This window comes from Lampetra fluviatilis, chromosome 46 (assembly GCF_964198595.1).
Source record: "Lampetra fluviatilis chromosome 46, kcLamFluv1.1, whole genome shotgun sequence".
Taxonomy (NCBI): Eukaryota; Metazoa; Chordata; class Hyperoartia; order Petromyzontiformes; family Petromyzontidae; genus Lampetra; species Lampetra fluviatilis.
The window spans coordinates 148,355-162,968 of record NC_136320.1 but is presented as its reverse complement, the minus strand read 5'-3'; the positions used below and the strand labels follow the sequence as shown (position 1 = coordinate 162,968).

Sequence of the window (14,614 nt, the reverse complement as noted above, 5' to 3'; positions counted from 1 at the left end):
CTCCGCCGTGTACTCCCGCCGTACCAAGCAGGAAGTAGAGAAGGCAGTAGTAGCGCAGCAGCCGCAGGGACTGGGCGCCACTGTGGGTTAGAATGCGTGGCAGCAGTGCTCGGAATCGCCGGTACTTGTACATCTGCGGGATGGCGAAGCAAGGGTGGTGGGGAGGTGGACGGATAGGGGAGGGGCGGGGTTTGCAATTTTGAACAAGAAGAATACACATAGGGCAAAGAACGCTGGGATGTGATTGGAGCTGATAAGGTGCGTTCGCCATGCTGCAAAAATGGCTCAAACAGCGTAAAGTCTTTAAATGCATACACGGAACACTCACTGGGCTGCCATTACAACTTAGAGCGCGTCCGCGTGCTGCAAATACAGTTGCACTAGGATTTGTATCTTTAAAGGCAGGCAGGGAACATTGGGTTTCAACTGCGACTGGGAGTGTGTTTTTCTGCAGCGTGCTGTGAAAAAATTTGCAAGACGGGTTCGCGTATTATAACAAAAACACAAAGAACACCAGGCTGCGATTGCAACCGAGTGTGTGTTCTCCATGCTGCATGCTGCAAAAAAGGGCTGCACAGTGGTGGGGGGGGGGGGGTTTGCGTCTTATAACGAGAACACGAGACACGGAACACTGGGCTGCCATTGCAAGCTAACGCGTTCTCCTGCTGCACAAAGGAGCCGGTTAGGCTAAAGGACTGTACATGAACATTATTATTATTCGACAAAATCTTCCCGCGCCTTTGATTAGCACGGTTGGCTACGTACGGTGTGCGAAAGAAGTTCAACATACATACTAACTTCCACCCGCCCCTCTTCCCCCCCCCCCATATGTATAAGCTCTCACTTCCTCCCCCAACGGAAGACCCCGTCAAGGAGGGCACCGGGCATCCCCCCCCTACCACCTATACACGACCAAGCGGTGAAAGTTCCCCCAAGTTCCCCGCCCCCTCGCTTTTTTTGTCCCCCCCCCCAGAAACCATTGACGCGTTGAACCGGGCTTTGTGTGCTTACCGCAATAAAAACATGAATAAAAAACAACCCATACATCATCATTGCTACTGCAGGCGGAGTGCGTTGGGTGGATGGGTGGGTGCGATGAGGGCCACCTGTATGGCGGGGAACGGGACGTAGTACATGTGGCTGTGGAAGTAGAGGAAGCTGTAGGTGGCGCCCACGAAGCCCCCGAAGAGCAGCACGAAGAGGTGGCGCTCGCTCAGGCACTCGCCAACAGCGCTGCAGCACAAAGACAAAGGTCATCCATGCAGCCTTAACCGACTGTTTGGGCAAGTGCTGTCAGCGAGCACCTAAGAAGGCTGGAATAGCATCCACGAGGGGGTGGGCGGCCAGCACCACGCCTGGGAGCCTTCGTCTCCCCCAGTGGCGATGTTTACACACTGCTCCAGGTACTCATTTGAGGCTGAGTCAACCAAGGGTAGGCCCAGGACTGGTTCAGATCCTTGTCACTGGTGTTGGCCGTGAGCGAGGATCAAACTTGGGTCACTGGGCACCGTAATGCCAACCACAACACCTACCGCTCCCAATTGCACCACACATGAACATACACACACACACTAGGATGAACACTCACATTAAAGTACACATGAGATGCATACATGCACCACGCATGTATGCACGCACACAAAAAAATTGTGAAGGGGGTGACAGTGATAAAATTAAAAATGACAACTCTACAGGACAAAGGCCTACCCATGCCACGTCGTTCATGGGGGTTGTTTGACCATACTTCACCACGCTGCTAAAGTGCGGATTTATGTAGAAAAAAAAAAGGTTTGACGGTTATGCGCAAACATTACTCTCAGTGTTATGGTGAGCGGGAAAACGCTGGACCAGGGGTCACTTGAAGGGATCTCAGGGGTAGCTCTGTTATATCAACTTCCGTGGTTTGTTCTCAAATAGGGAGGGGGTTGCACTACTCTGCGAGAGGTCTAAATGGATCCTTTGCATCATCACGCCACCATCACGATTTTATATGGAGCGAGATGTTAACTACCTCGCCTGGTTGTGGGTTCGATCCCGACCGTGACGCCTGCTGTATATTTGGAGTTTGCGTGTTCTCTCTCTCTCCGTGGTCACGTGGATTTTTCTCCGGATCCTCCAGTTTTTCCCTCCACATTTAAAATCAAGGTGCATTCAGAGTATTTGGCTGTGATACATTCCCACACGATAAGCCACTTTGTTGAGCTATCATTTGAGATAGCCAGAGCTATATAGCTCAGTGGTACCTCCCTTGTAAAATAAAAAAGTAGCTTACATTTGTATAAAATTGGAGAAAAGGAAAAATTAAAACAATCAGAAAACGTCTCCTCGCCCAAAGGGCCATGGCACAGCCCTCGCCGTCAACAGCACCAAACCACCATTCAACAATTCCACATTCCCACGGCAGGGGCCAATTCCACCCCCTCCCCCACTACTCGCCTGCGCTGCGTGTCACACGTGATGCTCAGCGACCGGTAGGCGCCACCAGCGGTGAGGACGGCGCACCACGCCGCCAGCAGGCCGGCCACGGCGTGTGCGGCGCAGTGCAGCAAGCGGTGAGGACTGACGGCGCCGGCGAGCGCGCCCAGCGGCGTGCACGGCACCAGCACCACCGCTGGGAGGAAGGGGAGGCAGGGGAGCAAGCATCAGAAGTGTGCTACTACGGCAGGGAGGGGGTGGCTGGGGGTGGCTGGGGGTGGCTGGGGGTGGGCGGTCCACGTGTAGAGCGACATGCATAGTCGATCAATCATTTCGAAGCTGGACTAATTGTGATCGCAGCCTTTTCTTGTTGTGGGGGAGAGGTGGTCCAGTACGTCGCAAATAATTAATTAATGTTTAAGTTATTATGAACTCCAAACTACTAAAACATTTACAATTCAATATTGACCGTTTAATAACACTTTAAAAACGACTACATGTACTGTACAGGATAAATTAATAGCGAACCACTTTCTAAGAAAAGGTGGAAGGCTAATTCTCACATTCAAGATTCCGGGGATAATTCTCACGGTCTTGAAGAGTTTATTCGTTTTTTCTGTAAAATTGAATAAAAAACCAGAATTGAGTGAACGAGCAGAGCCACCTTTATGACCAATGATGAATTATCTATACCTGCACCTCCGATTAGCACAGTTGGCTACGTACGGTGCGAAAGAAGTTCAACATACATAAATCTACGGGAACATTTAATGCCGGTGTAGCGGTATAGCGCTGGCTGCTGGCGGAAAAGGGTAACTGCGGTGTATGGCAGTACTCACGCCAGAGGTCGCAATCGGGTTTTGATTCCTTACCCGTACCCGGCCGCACCAGGGTCGCAAACGGGTACACGTACCCTACTCGTACCCGGCCGGGTACGGGTAGGGTAAGGGTATCGGGTACCTGATTGCGACCTCTGGGATGAAGCCATGTTGCAGGCGCGGGTGGGTTGATTCTAGGAACTTGAATTGTGAGAAGAGACAAGACGTTAGGAAATGAGTGACAAACAGTTACTCACCAGTGACTCACGGCCTACCCATACCCGTACCCGGCTGGGTACGGGTAGCCGGGTATCGGGTAGGGTACGGGTATCGGGTACCCGGTTGCGACCTCTGACTCACGCCAGCAGGCCACAGTATAGACGAGAGGGGGACATCTCGGGGAAAGATCATAGAAGGGGCCCAACGGGAAGTCCCATCTCGTCGTCGTCACCATCTCCTCATCGTCGCCTCCGTCTTAACTATCCTGGAGTGCTCTTAGTCAGACAGCCTACCAACTGTTCTAATTAAGTAGTACCGCCAAAAATAGACGGACTTAATTATAATAGTGTTCACCCATGTAGGGTGTGTATCTATCCCGATGGTGCTTGTTAAATAAAGACGTGCCTCCAAGTGTCGCTGTCTCTGATCTGCGTCACTACACCGGTATCAAAATTACGGAAACAGAACAGGCTCAACTGCTCAATCCAAGCTACCAATGCTTTGATATTTGCATTGCCTCTGTGTTGTTCGCATTTTGGAGTTGTTCTCTGGTTTAGCACTGGTGGTGAGACAAGACCATAACGGAGGCTGTCTCTGGTGTAGGCCAATCAGTTTTAAAAACAATGCATACATTGTCAAAGCTTGTTTGCTTGCATGCTTTATCACAAGCACAAGCATGTGGTAAAGCAGACTGTTGCATTGCAACAGGTATCAATTTGGCATTTGAACATCTTAACACATCCTGTATTTTTTCAGGAAAGGGTAAAAGCCAATTTTTTTTACAACTTACATCACATGTCAAACGATTTAAAGGGAACCCCCAGTTGCAGCCATGCCTGTGAAGACAAGGCCACTCAGAACCTGGCCTGCGAGCGGGGATCCGCCAGCAGTGGGCAATGATTGACGCTTTGTGGAATTCCCATTGGGTAATTTTTGGCGAGGACCACGTTCCCACGTTTGAATGGTCTCAGCGGGTCGACTCTATAAACAATGATAAACTGTTCTTATTTCAACAGGTAAGGCCCGCTGAGCTATGAAGTTCTTATTTAGAAGCGACCTGGCCACAAATGATAGCTCAACGAAGTGGCTTGTCACGTGGACATTTATAGCAGCCAAATACTCCGAACGCATGTGGAGGAAAAAACCGGAGGACCCGGAGAAAAATCTACGTGACCACGAAGAGACCATGCAAACTCCAAATATACAGCAGGCATCGTCAGAGTCAGGATCGAACCCACGACCTCCGACCCATATACCAGGTGAGGTAGTTAACATCTCGCCAGCGTGGCGCTCTCTGCCGGCCGAATAGAGGCTTCTGCGGGAGTTCTCGGGGAAACGGAGGGAGCAGGGGGCAGCGAGGGAGGTCGCATGAGGTGTGCCGGTGGTGGCGGGAGACGCCGGGGCTGACCCGTGTAATTCCTGGAGTCGAACGCCGACACCAGCAGCAGCATTAGCGACAGCAGCGTCAAGGTTAATAGCATGTGGGAGCTCGCGAGCTCGCTCAGGGTGTCTGCACACACACACACACAGAGACATACAGGCACACAGACATGTGCATAAACAACTGCCATTGGCCACGAAATGGCAGAGGTGTCACCATGGGACTTGTGCCAGACTAGGTGTACTTTGAGATCCAGGTGCTTTGGGTTAAGTGACTCAGGTGAATGCTAGATAAACCACCTGCACTCTCTACTCTCACACGCATAGATATAACTCAGAAACAGACAAACAATAATATCCCAGGTGGGGCAATTGCTGTTGGCAAGCACTTATTATGGCCGCAACGAAACACGAGGGGTGCTGAGGCCAACACCATTCCCTGCCACCTCTCTATCTCGAGTGCGGACTTTTGTGTTTCTTTAACACACCACACCACATATTCATTTATAGACGAGTCCATCTTAGGGAGGCTCAGGACAGGTTTAGACATTTGCCGCTGACGTTCGCTGTGGCCAGGAGGAAGTGAACTCACGGTTTTTGGGTTTGTAGCACGGTGCATTAACCACTAACACGACCGCTCTCCCCAAAAACAAAGATCCCCCGTAAAATCTATAACAGACTTTTGGGGCAAGTGCTGTTAGCGAGCAGCACCTACGATGGCCGGCACGGCACACGAGGGGGTGGGTGGCCAACACCACGCCCGGACACCTTTATCTCCCCAGTGGTGATGTTTACACACCACACTCATTTGAGGCCCAGTCGACCTAGGGGAGGCCCTTGACCGCTTATGATAATCATCACCAGTGTTAGTCATGAGCATGAACCGAACACCGGTTGCCAGGTTCGTAGCGCAGCGCGCTAAGCACTACACCGCTGCTACCCACATACACAAAGACAAAGATTCCCCGTGTAGCCTTAACAAGCTGTTGGGGCGAGTGCTGTTAGTGAGCACCTATGAAGGCTGACATGGCACACAAGGGGGTGGAGTGGCCAGCACACACACACTCACTCTCGTACACGCGCGATGCAGCAGGAACAAAGGCGGCACCCCATTTTAGTCTGCATAAACCACGGAGTCAAGTGGCGCCGAGTGAACAGGAGCTCCGATAGTGATGGAGACGCTCGGCATACGAGGGTGTGGAATGCTCAAGAGCACTCGCCCTCTCTCTCTCTTTCACTCTGTGATGCCACAACACTAATGGCACTTGGGCCAAGATAAAAAAAAAAAATCACTACGTTCATTCTTTGGTTCTTTCGGTAAAGTCACGTATAAAGATAAAATAATAAATTAAATAATAGCATACGACGTTTCGATTGCAACACAAGCAATCATCATCAGGTATAAATGAAATAGCAACAAAAATCTAACCAGAAAACTACGTTCAGTATGCCACTCAGGTTCTTTTTGTTGCAAATTTTGTCAAGGAGAAATACCCCCCCCCCTCTCCTCCAACTTTATCCAGATTGTGCTGTCAGCATCATGTCATCAGACAAAGAATCGGTTCGGAACTCTTGTAGAGCAGCAAGTACCTCCATGAGACAACGCCCGTGGAAGTAGATATCAGGGAACACATTGTGCAAGTGACGTCTCATCAACACAGTAGAGGCCAGCACTTTCGCACCTGCTATGCCACGGACTGTTTGTCGCATTAAACCAATGGAGTATTTTAAATGATCAGACAGAATTTGAGTAAAATTAAGTGCACAGCCAAATTTAACGTGATGGGTTAGTTTAACACGTAGGCTTTTGCGACCAATATTATCCAAAATAGAGTGTTTTTTGGTTAGATCGCGTAAATATATGGGTTAGTTAGTGTGTGTGTGCAATCATTGGTGTCCGGGTTGAGACCATTAAGTTGCTATGCTTGAAAATCCCGTGCATTCAGTCCCTTGGCTGCCACCGAGTCATTTTTCTCAGCTACCATTTATCATCCCTCGTCGCCGAGTGTCCAGGTAGTTCAGCGGTAGGGCGAGAGACTCCCAATCGCAAGGTTGCAAGAGGGTGCCGCGATGGCGAGATGGTAACTGCCTCAATCTTGATTTGAAGCTTTCGTGACTGCAGGAATCCATTCTTTTTGGTTCTTTCGGTAAAGTCACGTAGGTATAAAATAAAATAAATCACGTTTCGGGCGCAACACAAACGTCCATCATCAGGTGGAAAAGCATGGTCTGCTTTTAAAACAGTCTGCCTCAGCAGCTGACCAGGCTTTCCCACCTGATGATGGGCGCTTGTGTTGCGCCCGAAACGTCGTGATTTATTTGATCTTATACCTAGGTAACTGTCTCGCCTGGTATACAGGAGGTCATGAGTTCAATCCCGACCCTGATGATGCCTGTTTTTTGGAGTTTGCATGTTCTCCCCAAGTCGTATGGATTTTTGTCTGGGTCCTCGGATTTTTCCCTCCACATTTAGAAACATGCGTTTAGAGTACTTGGCTGCTAGAAATGTCCACGTGATAAGCAACTTCATTGGGTGATCATTTGTGGCCAGGTCGTTCAAAAAAAGAACTATATAGCTCAGTGGGCCTTACCTGTTAAAATAAAAAATGCTTTAGTTTCTGTTTAGTTTCATATCCTGGCTGTGAGTTGACTCCGTCCACCATCCCTCTGAGGTCAATAAAAACGAGAACCACTTTGTGGGGAAGTTAACAGTGGTTGTCCTTGGCCCCACCATAATAATGTTGAATCTCCACCACTTGCTCAGCATTATAAATACAAATAGGGCAAGGCCACCATCTCAATTGTAAAACAGGACCCTGCGGGGTGGGCTGGTAGGAATAATACTTAGTACCGGTACAGGGATATCGACCGGGTATAGAGGAGTTAAAGAAAAAATTACTGTATTCTAGTGTAACGTTAATTAAAAGTGTTTGTTTTGACAAGAAACGCTGTGAGATTTAAAGACTTGTAGTCTTTCATTTCCAAACGATCACATCTGAGATTAATTGACCTTAGATGGGGAAACTCGAATGCATTTACTAGTATAAAGGTGAAATAAAAAAGAGGGAATAAACGGCACCTTGGTGCATTTTATGTCGTCTACATAGAGTTGAATAAACGGGCGTTAGGCATATTCATATAACAGACTACATTGAGCAGTGTTTGTTTGGCACTTCGAGTTTTTATTCGCGCGCACGACATGGATACCGAAAACAACCACGACTTTGAAGACCCCAATGGTTGTCTGGACGCCCACGTTGAAAAGATGCTTGCTGAAACAGAGACCGCATTTGCTGCTGGAACCCTTTACAAACTCGCAGTGAAAAGCGTCGTTTCCATGGACCCAGAACCAACCGCAGTTGGTGCTACTATAACGGTAGCATCGCCACCAAACATGCAGCCAGCAGCTAAATAATCAAATATTGCAGCACAAGTAGAAATACTTGCGTGTGAATACGATGTAGTGAACACGACAGAGATGTAGTGAACACGGCAGAGATGTGGTGAACACGGCAGAGATGTGGTGAACACGGCAGAGATGTGGTGAACACGGCAGAGATGTGGTGAACACGGCAGAGATGTGGTGAACACGGCAGAGATGTAGTGAACACGGCAGAGATGTAGTGAACACGGCAGATGTAGTGAACACAGCAGATGTAGTGAACACAACAGATGTAGTGAACACGGCAGAGATGTAGTGAACACGACAGAGATGTAGTGAACACGGCAGAGATGTAGTGAACACGGCAGAGATGTGGTGAACACGACAGATGTGGTGAACACGGCAGAGATGTGAACACGGCAGAGATGTAGTGAACACGACAGAGATGTAGAGATGATAGTGAACACGACAGAGATATAGTGAACACGACAGAGATGTAGAGATGATAGTGAACACGACAGAGATGTAGTGAACACGACAGAGATGTAGAGATGATAGTGAACACGACAGAGATGTAGAGATGATAGTGAACACGGCAGAGATGTAGTGAACACAGCAGATGTAGTGAACACGACAGAGATGTAGTGAACACGGTAGAACTATAAGCGAGTGAATAGCAGCAGCGACGAGGCCTCTCGCTGCCTCTGCTCTGCCGCTGCCGGGCTGCAGATTCAGCCGAGTCAGGCACCACTGCCAATATGCACAACAACAATAAACGTGCTGCGTTTCATCTCTGTGTTAATAAGCCTCCCGCACTAGGCCTCGCGAAGCCTGCCGCACTAGGCCTCGCGCCGTGCTTTTCGTGCACAAATAAGGCGATTAAATGTATCTCGTCTCTGTGTTAATAAATGTTTCTTGTCTGTGTTAAAAAAAACGTGCTGCGTTTCAGTAAAGTATTTTTTTTTAAATAAACGTGCTGCGTTTCATCTCTGTGTTAATAAGCCTGCCGCACTAGGCCTCGCGAAGCCTGCCGCACTAGGCCTCGCGCCGTGCTTTTCGTGCACAAATAAGGCGATTAAATGTATCTCGTCTCTGTGTTAATAAATGTTTCTTGTCTCTGTGTTAAAAAAACGTGCTGCGTTTCAGTAAAGTATTTTTTTTTAAATAAACGTGCTGCGTTTCATCTCTGTGTTAATAAGCCTGCCGCACTAGGCCTCGCGAAGCCTGCCGCAATAGGCCTCGCGCCGTGCTTTTCGTGCACAAATAAGGCGATTAAATGTATCTCGTCTCTGTGTTAATAAATGTTTCTTGTCTCTGTGTTAAAAAAACGTGCTGCATTTCAGTAAAGTATTTTTTTTTTAAATAAACGTGCTGCGTTTCATCTCTGTTTTAATAAGCCTGCCGCACTAGTCCTCGCGAAGCCTGCCGCACTAGGCCTCGCGCCGTGCTTTTCGTGCACAAATAAGGCGATTAAATGTATCTCGTCTCTGTGTTAATAAATGTTTCTTGTCTCTGTGTTAAAAAAACGTGCTGCGTTTCAGTAAAGTAATTTTTTTTTAAATAAATGTGCTGCGTTTCATCTCTGTGTTAGTAAGCCTGCCGCACTAGGCCTCGCGAAGCCTGCCGCACTAGGCCTCGCGCCGTGCTTTTCGTGCACAAATAAGGCGATTAAATGTATCTCGTCTCTGTGTTAATAAATGTTTCTTGTCTATGTGTTAAAAAAACGTGCTGCGTTTCAGTAAAGTAATTTTTTAAATAAACGTGCTGCGTTTCAGTAAAGTCATTTTTTTAATAAACGTGCTGCGTTTCAGTAAAGTAATTTTGAAGCGAAGTTTAAAGTTTTGCCGTGATGCGCCGGAAGCGACGGCCATCTTGTTAAATTCACAGATCGCAGGGGGAGCGGGCGGCCATCTTGTCGGACAGGGTCATGCCAAGTGTTTGCAGTAGGGGGCGATGTTGATACACGGACGGACGGACAAACGCGGACGGACGGACGGACAGACGCGGACGGACGGACACATTAATCTATTGGTGGTCTGGTCCACTTCGTTCCTACCAGTATAACTTTTGACTCAAGCGACGTGTCCCGCCCAAACTCATTCACCCAACCGTCTAAACTAAACTTTTTATTTTACCACGTCAGGCCAACTGAGCTATCTAGCTCTTTTTCAAAAGCGACCTGGCCACAGATCATAGCTCAACGAAGTGGCTTTATCACGTGTAAATTTTGAGCGGCCAAATACTCTAAGCGCACTTTGATTCTAGATGTGGCGGGAAAAACCGGAGGACCCGTAGAAAAATCCACGTGACCACGGGGAGAGAGATTCAAATTCCAAATTTACAGGCATCGGAGTCGGGATCAAACCCACAACATCCTGTATACCAGGCGAGGTAACTAACACTTCCCCACCGCAGGGCCTTCTTACGTGCCACAAGCAAGAACGTTCCCACAATAGGCGCTCGCAAACAAGGCGCGCGGTCGCGACGGTCGTGCGAGAGTTCGCGGGGTTGCTCTGACCGGCGACCCAGAGCAGCGGGTGGAGGGGGTCGAGGCGGGCGACGGCCAGGTAGGCGGCCGTGAACACGGGCAGCATCAGCACGGCCCACGCCACCGCGGCCGCCACACGCCAGCGCAGCTCCTGCACCGCACGCGGAGAAGCAAGGGCAGAGAGGGGATGACATCAAAGACATTTACCCCCCCCCCCACCGCCGCCGCCCCCGTGTAACCTTTTAACAGACTGCTGAGGCAAGTGCTGTTTGCGAGCACTCTCATGAAGGCCGTCATGGTAACACGAGGAAGTCAGTCAGTAGCACGCACACCACGCCCGGCCGTCTTCGTCTTCCTCGTGGCGCTGCTTAAAACATCCCAACAGGTACTCGTTTGAGGCCGAGTCGACCTAGAGGAGGCCCAGGACCGGTTGAGATAATCGTCACCGGTGTTGGCGAACTCGCAGACTGCTGCGCTACCGCTCCCCATAAGACTATCACATACACAGCAAAAGACAAAGATCCCCCGTATAGCCTAAACAGACTGTTGAGGCAAGCGCTGTTAGCGAGCACCTACGAAGGCCGGCACGGCGCACGAGGGGGATGGGTGGCCAGCAAGCACGCCCGGCCGCCTTTGTTTCCCCAGTGGCGATGTTTACACATCGCACCAGGTACTCATTTGAGGCCGAGTCGACCTAGGGGAGGCCCAGGACCGGTTTAGATAATCGTCACTGGATGTTCGGTGGCCGTGGGCGGGAATCGATCTCGGGTCGCCGGGTTTAGTGACGCTAACCGCTGCACCACCGCTCCCCGTACACAGCAACCTCCGGTGGGTACCTGCAAGACGACCGCTCATGGGGCGGGGGGGGGACTACCACAAAGCCGTCAACTTCACGGCCTTCAAGTTTCTCCCAACTCACCCCGAGTCTAACAACTCGGCTCGTTGTTAACCTTTGCGCACATTCACACGCACGGTTGGCTATGTAGGGTGCGAAAGAAGTTCAACTTTTCAGTTTCATGTATTAGGTATATAACCCTGTGAGCCATGCGGCTCTTGGCTCAGGTGCAACCGCAACAAACAAAAACATGAACAAGGAACATCTTGAAGGGACAACACGCAACTAGAAAAATCCAGGAAAAAACAGCAGTCTTCCAGAAAAAAACACCGTATATCAATGTTGTGTGCAAACATCTCGGTGGGATGCAAGTCAAACAATAACAACCATAATACAATTTAGATTAAAGTTATCAGGCTAACTATGTACTCCAACAAACAAACATGGCTAAACCAAAACGTTTTAAAAATCACCAAAATACAGCTATAAAAACAACATAACAGTGATCATCGGAACGTGCATTTGACATAACGCAGGCGCGGTTTAAACGCTGCCTTTTGTTGTTGTTAAATGGTAAAAGCATCGCGAGGTTTTCCTTGAGATGGGAGAGTCACACCGCGTTCGAATGATGAATTCTCACCCTCTGCAGAAACCAGTGCCTCGTGGTACCCATTGGGGCGACGTGGAGAGTGGACGAGACGAGGTGAGGGCAGAACGAGGTGTGTGTAGAAGAGGTGGGTCGGTACAACGTAGAATTAGCAGGCGAGATTAAGAAACGAGAATGTGGCGGAGGAAGGGAGACTGAGAGGCGAGGTAGAGTGAGCGTAGCGTGCGAGGTGGATACAGGAAGAGGTGTGGAGACGAGGTGGGTGGATACATGAGGTGGGTGAGGAGGACAAGTCGGTGACGAGGTGATGTCGGGACGGGGTGATGGTTGAGGACGACGTGGAGGACGTGGAGAGACGATGTGAGACTTGGAGGCGTAGAGAGAGGAGGTGGTAGAGAGACGAGGAGGTGGTAGAGATACGAGGAGGTGGTAGAGAGACGAGGAGGTGGTAGAGAGACGAGGAGGTGGTAGAGAGACGAGGAGGCGTTAAGAGGAGGAGGAGATCGAGAGACGAGGTGAGGTTCCGGCCTCTTCACGCTTTCCTCATTCAAACCGCGCCGCGCTCCCGATGCGCGCCGCCATGTTGCTCGGTGGGGTCCTCGTCTCTTGGGGCGTCCCGCGCGCTGCCTGCAGGACCCGGCGCCAACCGCCGCCGTATCGCGATATCGCGATATCGCCCCGTATCGCGATATCGCACGATATTAGCGAAATCCACACGATATTAGCGATATCACGCGAATATTAGCGATACCACGCAATTTTTATTTTATTTATTGTATTTATTTTATTTCACCTTCATTTAACCAGGTAAAAAAAAGAAACCCTCGAGTTTAAAAAAACCTTTTTTGCGAGGACCTGGCAATATTCGCAATGCCACACGATATTCGCGAAATCCACACGATATTAGCGATACCACACGATATTCGCGATAACACACGATATTCGCGATGCCACACGATATTCGCGATGCCACACGATATTAGCGATACCACACGATATTCGCGATGCCGCACGATATTAGCGATATCACACGATATTCGCGATAGCACACGATATTCGCGATGCCACACGATATTCGCGATACCACACGATATTCGCGATGCCACACGATATTCGCGATAACACACGATATTCGCGATACCACACGATATTCGCGATAACACACGATATTCGCGATGCCACACGATATTCGCGATAACACACGATATTCGCGATGCCACACGATATTCGCGATACCACACGATATTCGCCATAACACACGATATTCGCGATAACACACGATATTCGCGATGCCACACGATATAAATGTTATGCCGCAATGCTGCGATTATCGCGATATCGACTTTCTCACAAATGTACGCGATTTAATAAATTGTCCAATTTCATCCCAGATTGCTCTGACTTTTATGGAGTACAAGTAGGGTAACTTTGATAACGCATGAAGATCACGCAAAGATTTCCTCAAGAGCATTACCACAAAATAAGCATTGCCACTCTACAATCTGTTTTGAATTAAAACTTTCGTGACTGCAGGAATTCATAATCTGTGGTTCTTTCGGTAAAGTCACGCAGACAGAAATTAAAAAAAGAAAAAGAAAATAAAATGAATACAAATATCACGACGTTTTGATCGCAACACAAGCTGTCGTCATCAGGATCTGTTCCTGAAACGTCGTGATATTTGTATTCACTTTATTTTTATTATTTTATTGTTATAATTTTTTCTTCTATTTACATGACTCTACAATCTATATCGCTCATTGCATAACAGCTTATAGGAAGGGCTGTTACGAAAACCCGATTAATAAGGATGCTATGAAGAAGGGCCATTGCCCGAAACGTCGCCTGTTCTCTACACCTTTATTATTAAGGCGACACGCACAGTGCTTTGCTATTGACGAAAGTGGTGAGTTTAACAAAATTGAAATAACGAAGAATATATTTGTACCTGTCGGCGAGCCTTGCACACTTCACGTGATAAGCCTCAACGCGCACCTAGCCTGGCACCCAGCGCTGTGGTGACGCCACCGCCACTGAGTGGCAAATATCGGCTGTTGTTGTTGTTGTTGGTCCATATTATATATTACTGGGCAGCTGTGAAAAACTACTGGACATCTGTGAAAAAGAGCTTTGTGGCCGATCTGATTCCTCCAGTATAAATACATATTCTGATTGTTATATTACATTGAGGGACCGTGAGAGAGTGCCACGGTGGAGAGATGTTAACTACCTCGCCTGGTCTACAGGGGTCATGGGTTCGATCTCGACCCTGACGCCTGCTGTATATTTGGAGTTTGCGAGGTCTCTTTCTCTCTCTCTCCGTGGTCGCGTGGATTTTTCTCCGGGTCCTCCGGGTTTTCCCTCAACTTTTAGAGTATTTGGCTGCTATACATTTCCACATGACAAGCCATTTCGTTGAGCTATCATCTGTGACCAGGGCGCTTCTGAAAAATAAATATATAGCTCAGTG

General features: G+C 48.9%; 1 protein-coding gene across 1 annotated transcript in view; it reads right to left on the bottom strand.

Annotated features, from left to right (window-relative positions):
* Positions 1 to 12,745, bottom strand: part of NDC1 (NDC1 transmembrane nucleoporin) — a 29,887-nt gene extending 17,142 nt beyond the window's left edge. The window contains exons 1-6 of the mRNA XM_078876824.1: positions 12,178 to 12,745; positions 10,733 to 10,853; positions 4,861 to 4,962; positions 2,437 to 2,611; positions 1,107 to 1,233; positions 25 to 133 (exon numbers count right to left, since the gene is read on the bottom strand). Coding sequence (XP_078732950.1) covers positions 25 to 133; positions 1,107 to 1,233; positions 2,437 to 2,611; positions 4,861 to 4,962; positions 10,733 to 10,853; positions 12,178 to 12,210 — 667 coding nt within the window. The 5' untranslated portion in view covers positions 12,211 to 12,745. The remainder of the gene's footprint in view (positions 1 to 24; positions 134 to 1,106; positions 1,234 to 2,436; positions 2,612 to 4,860; positions 4,963 to 10,732; positions 10,854 to 12,177) is intronic.
* Positions 12,746 to 14,614: the final 1,869 nt, after the last annotated feature.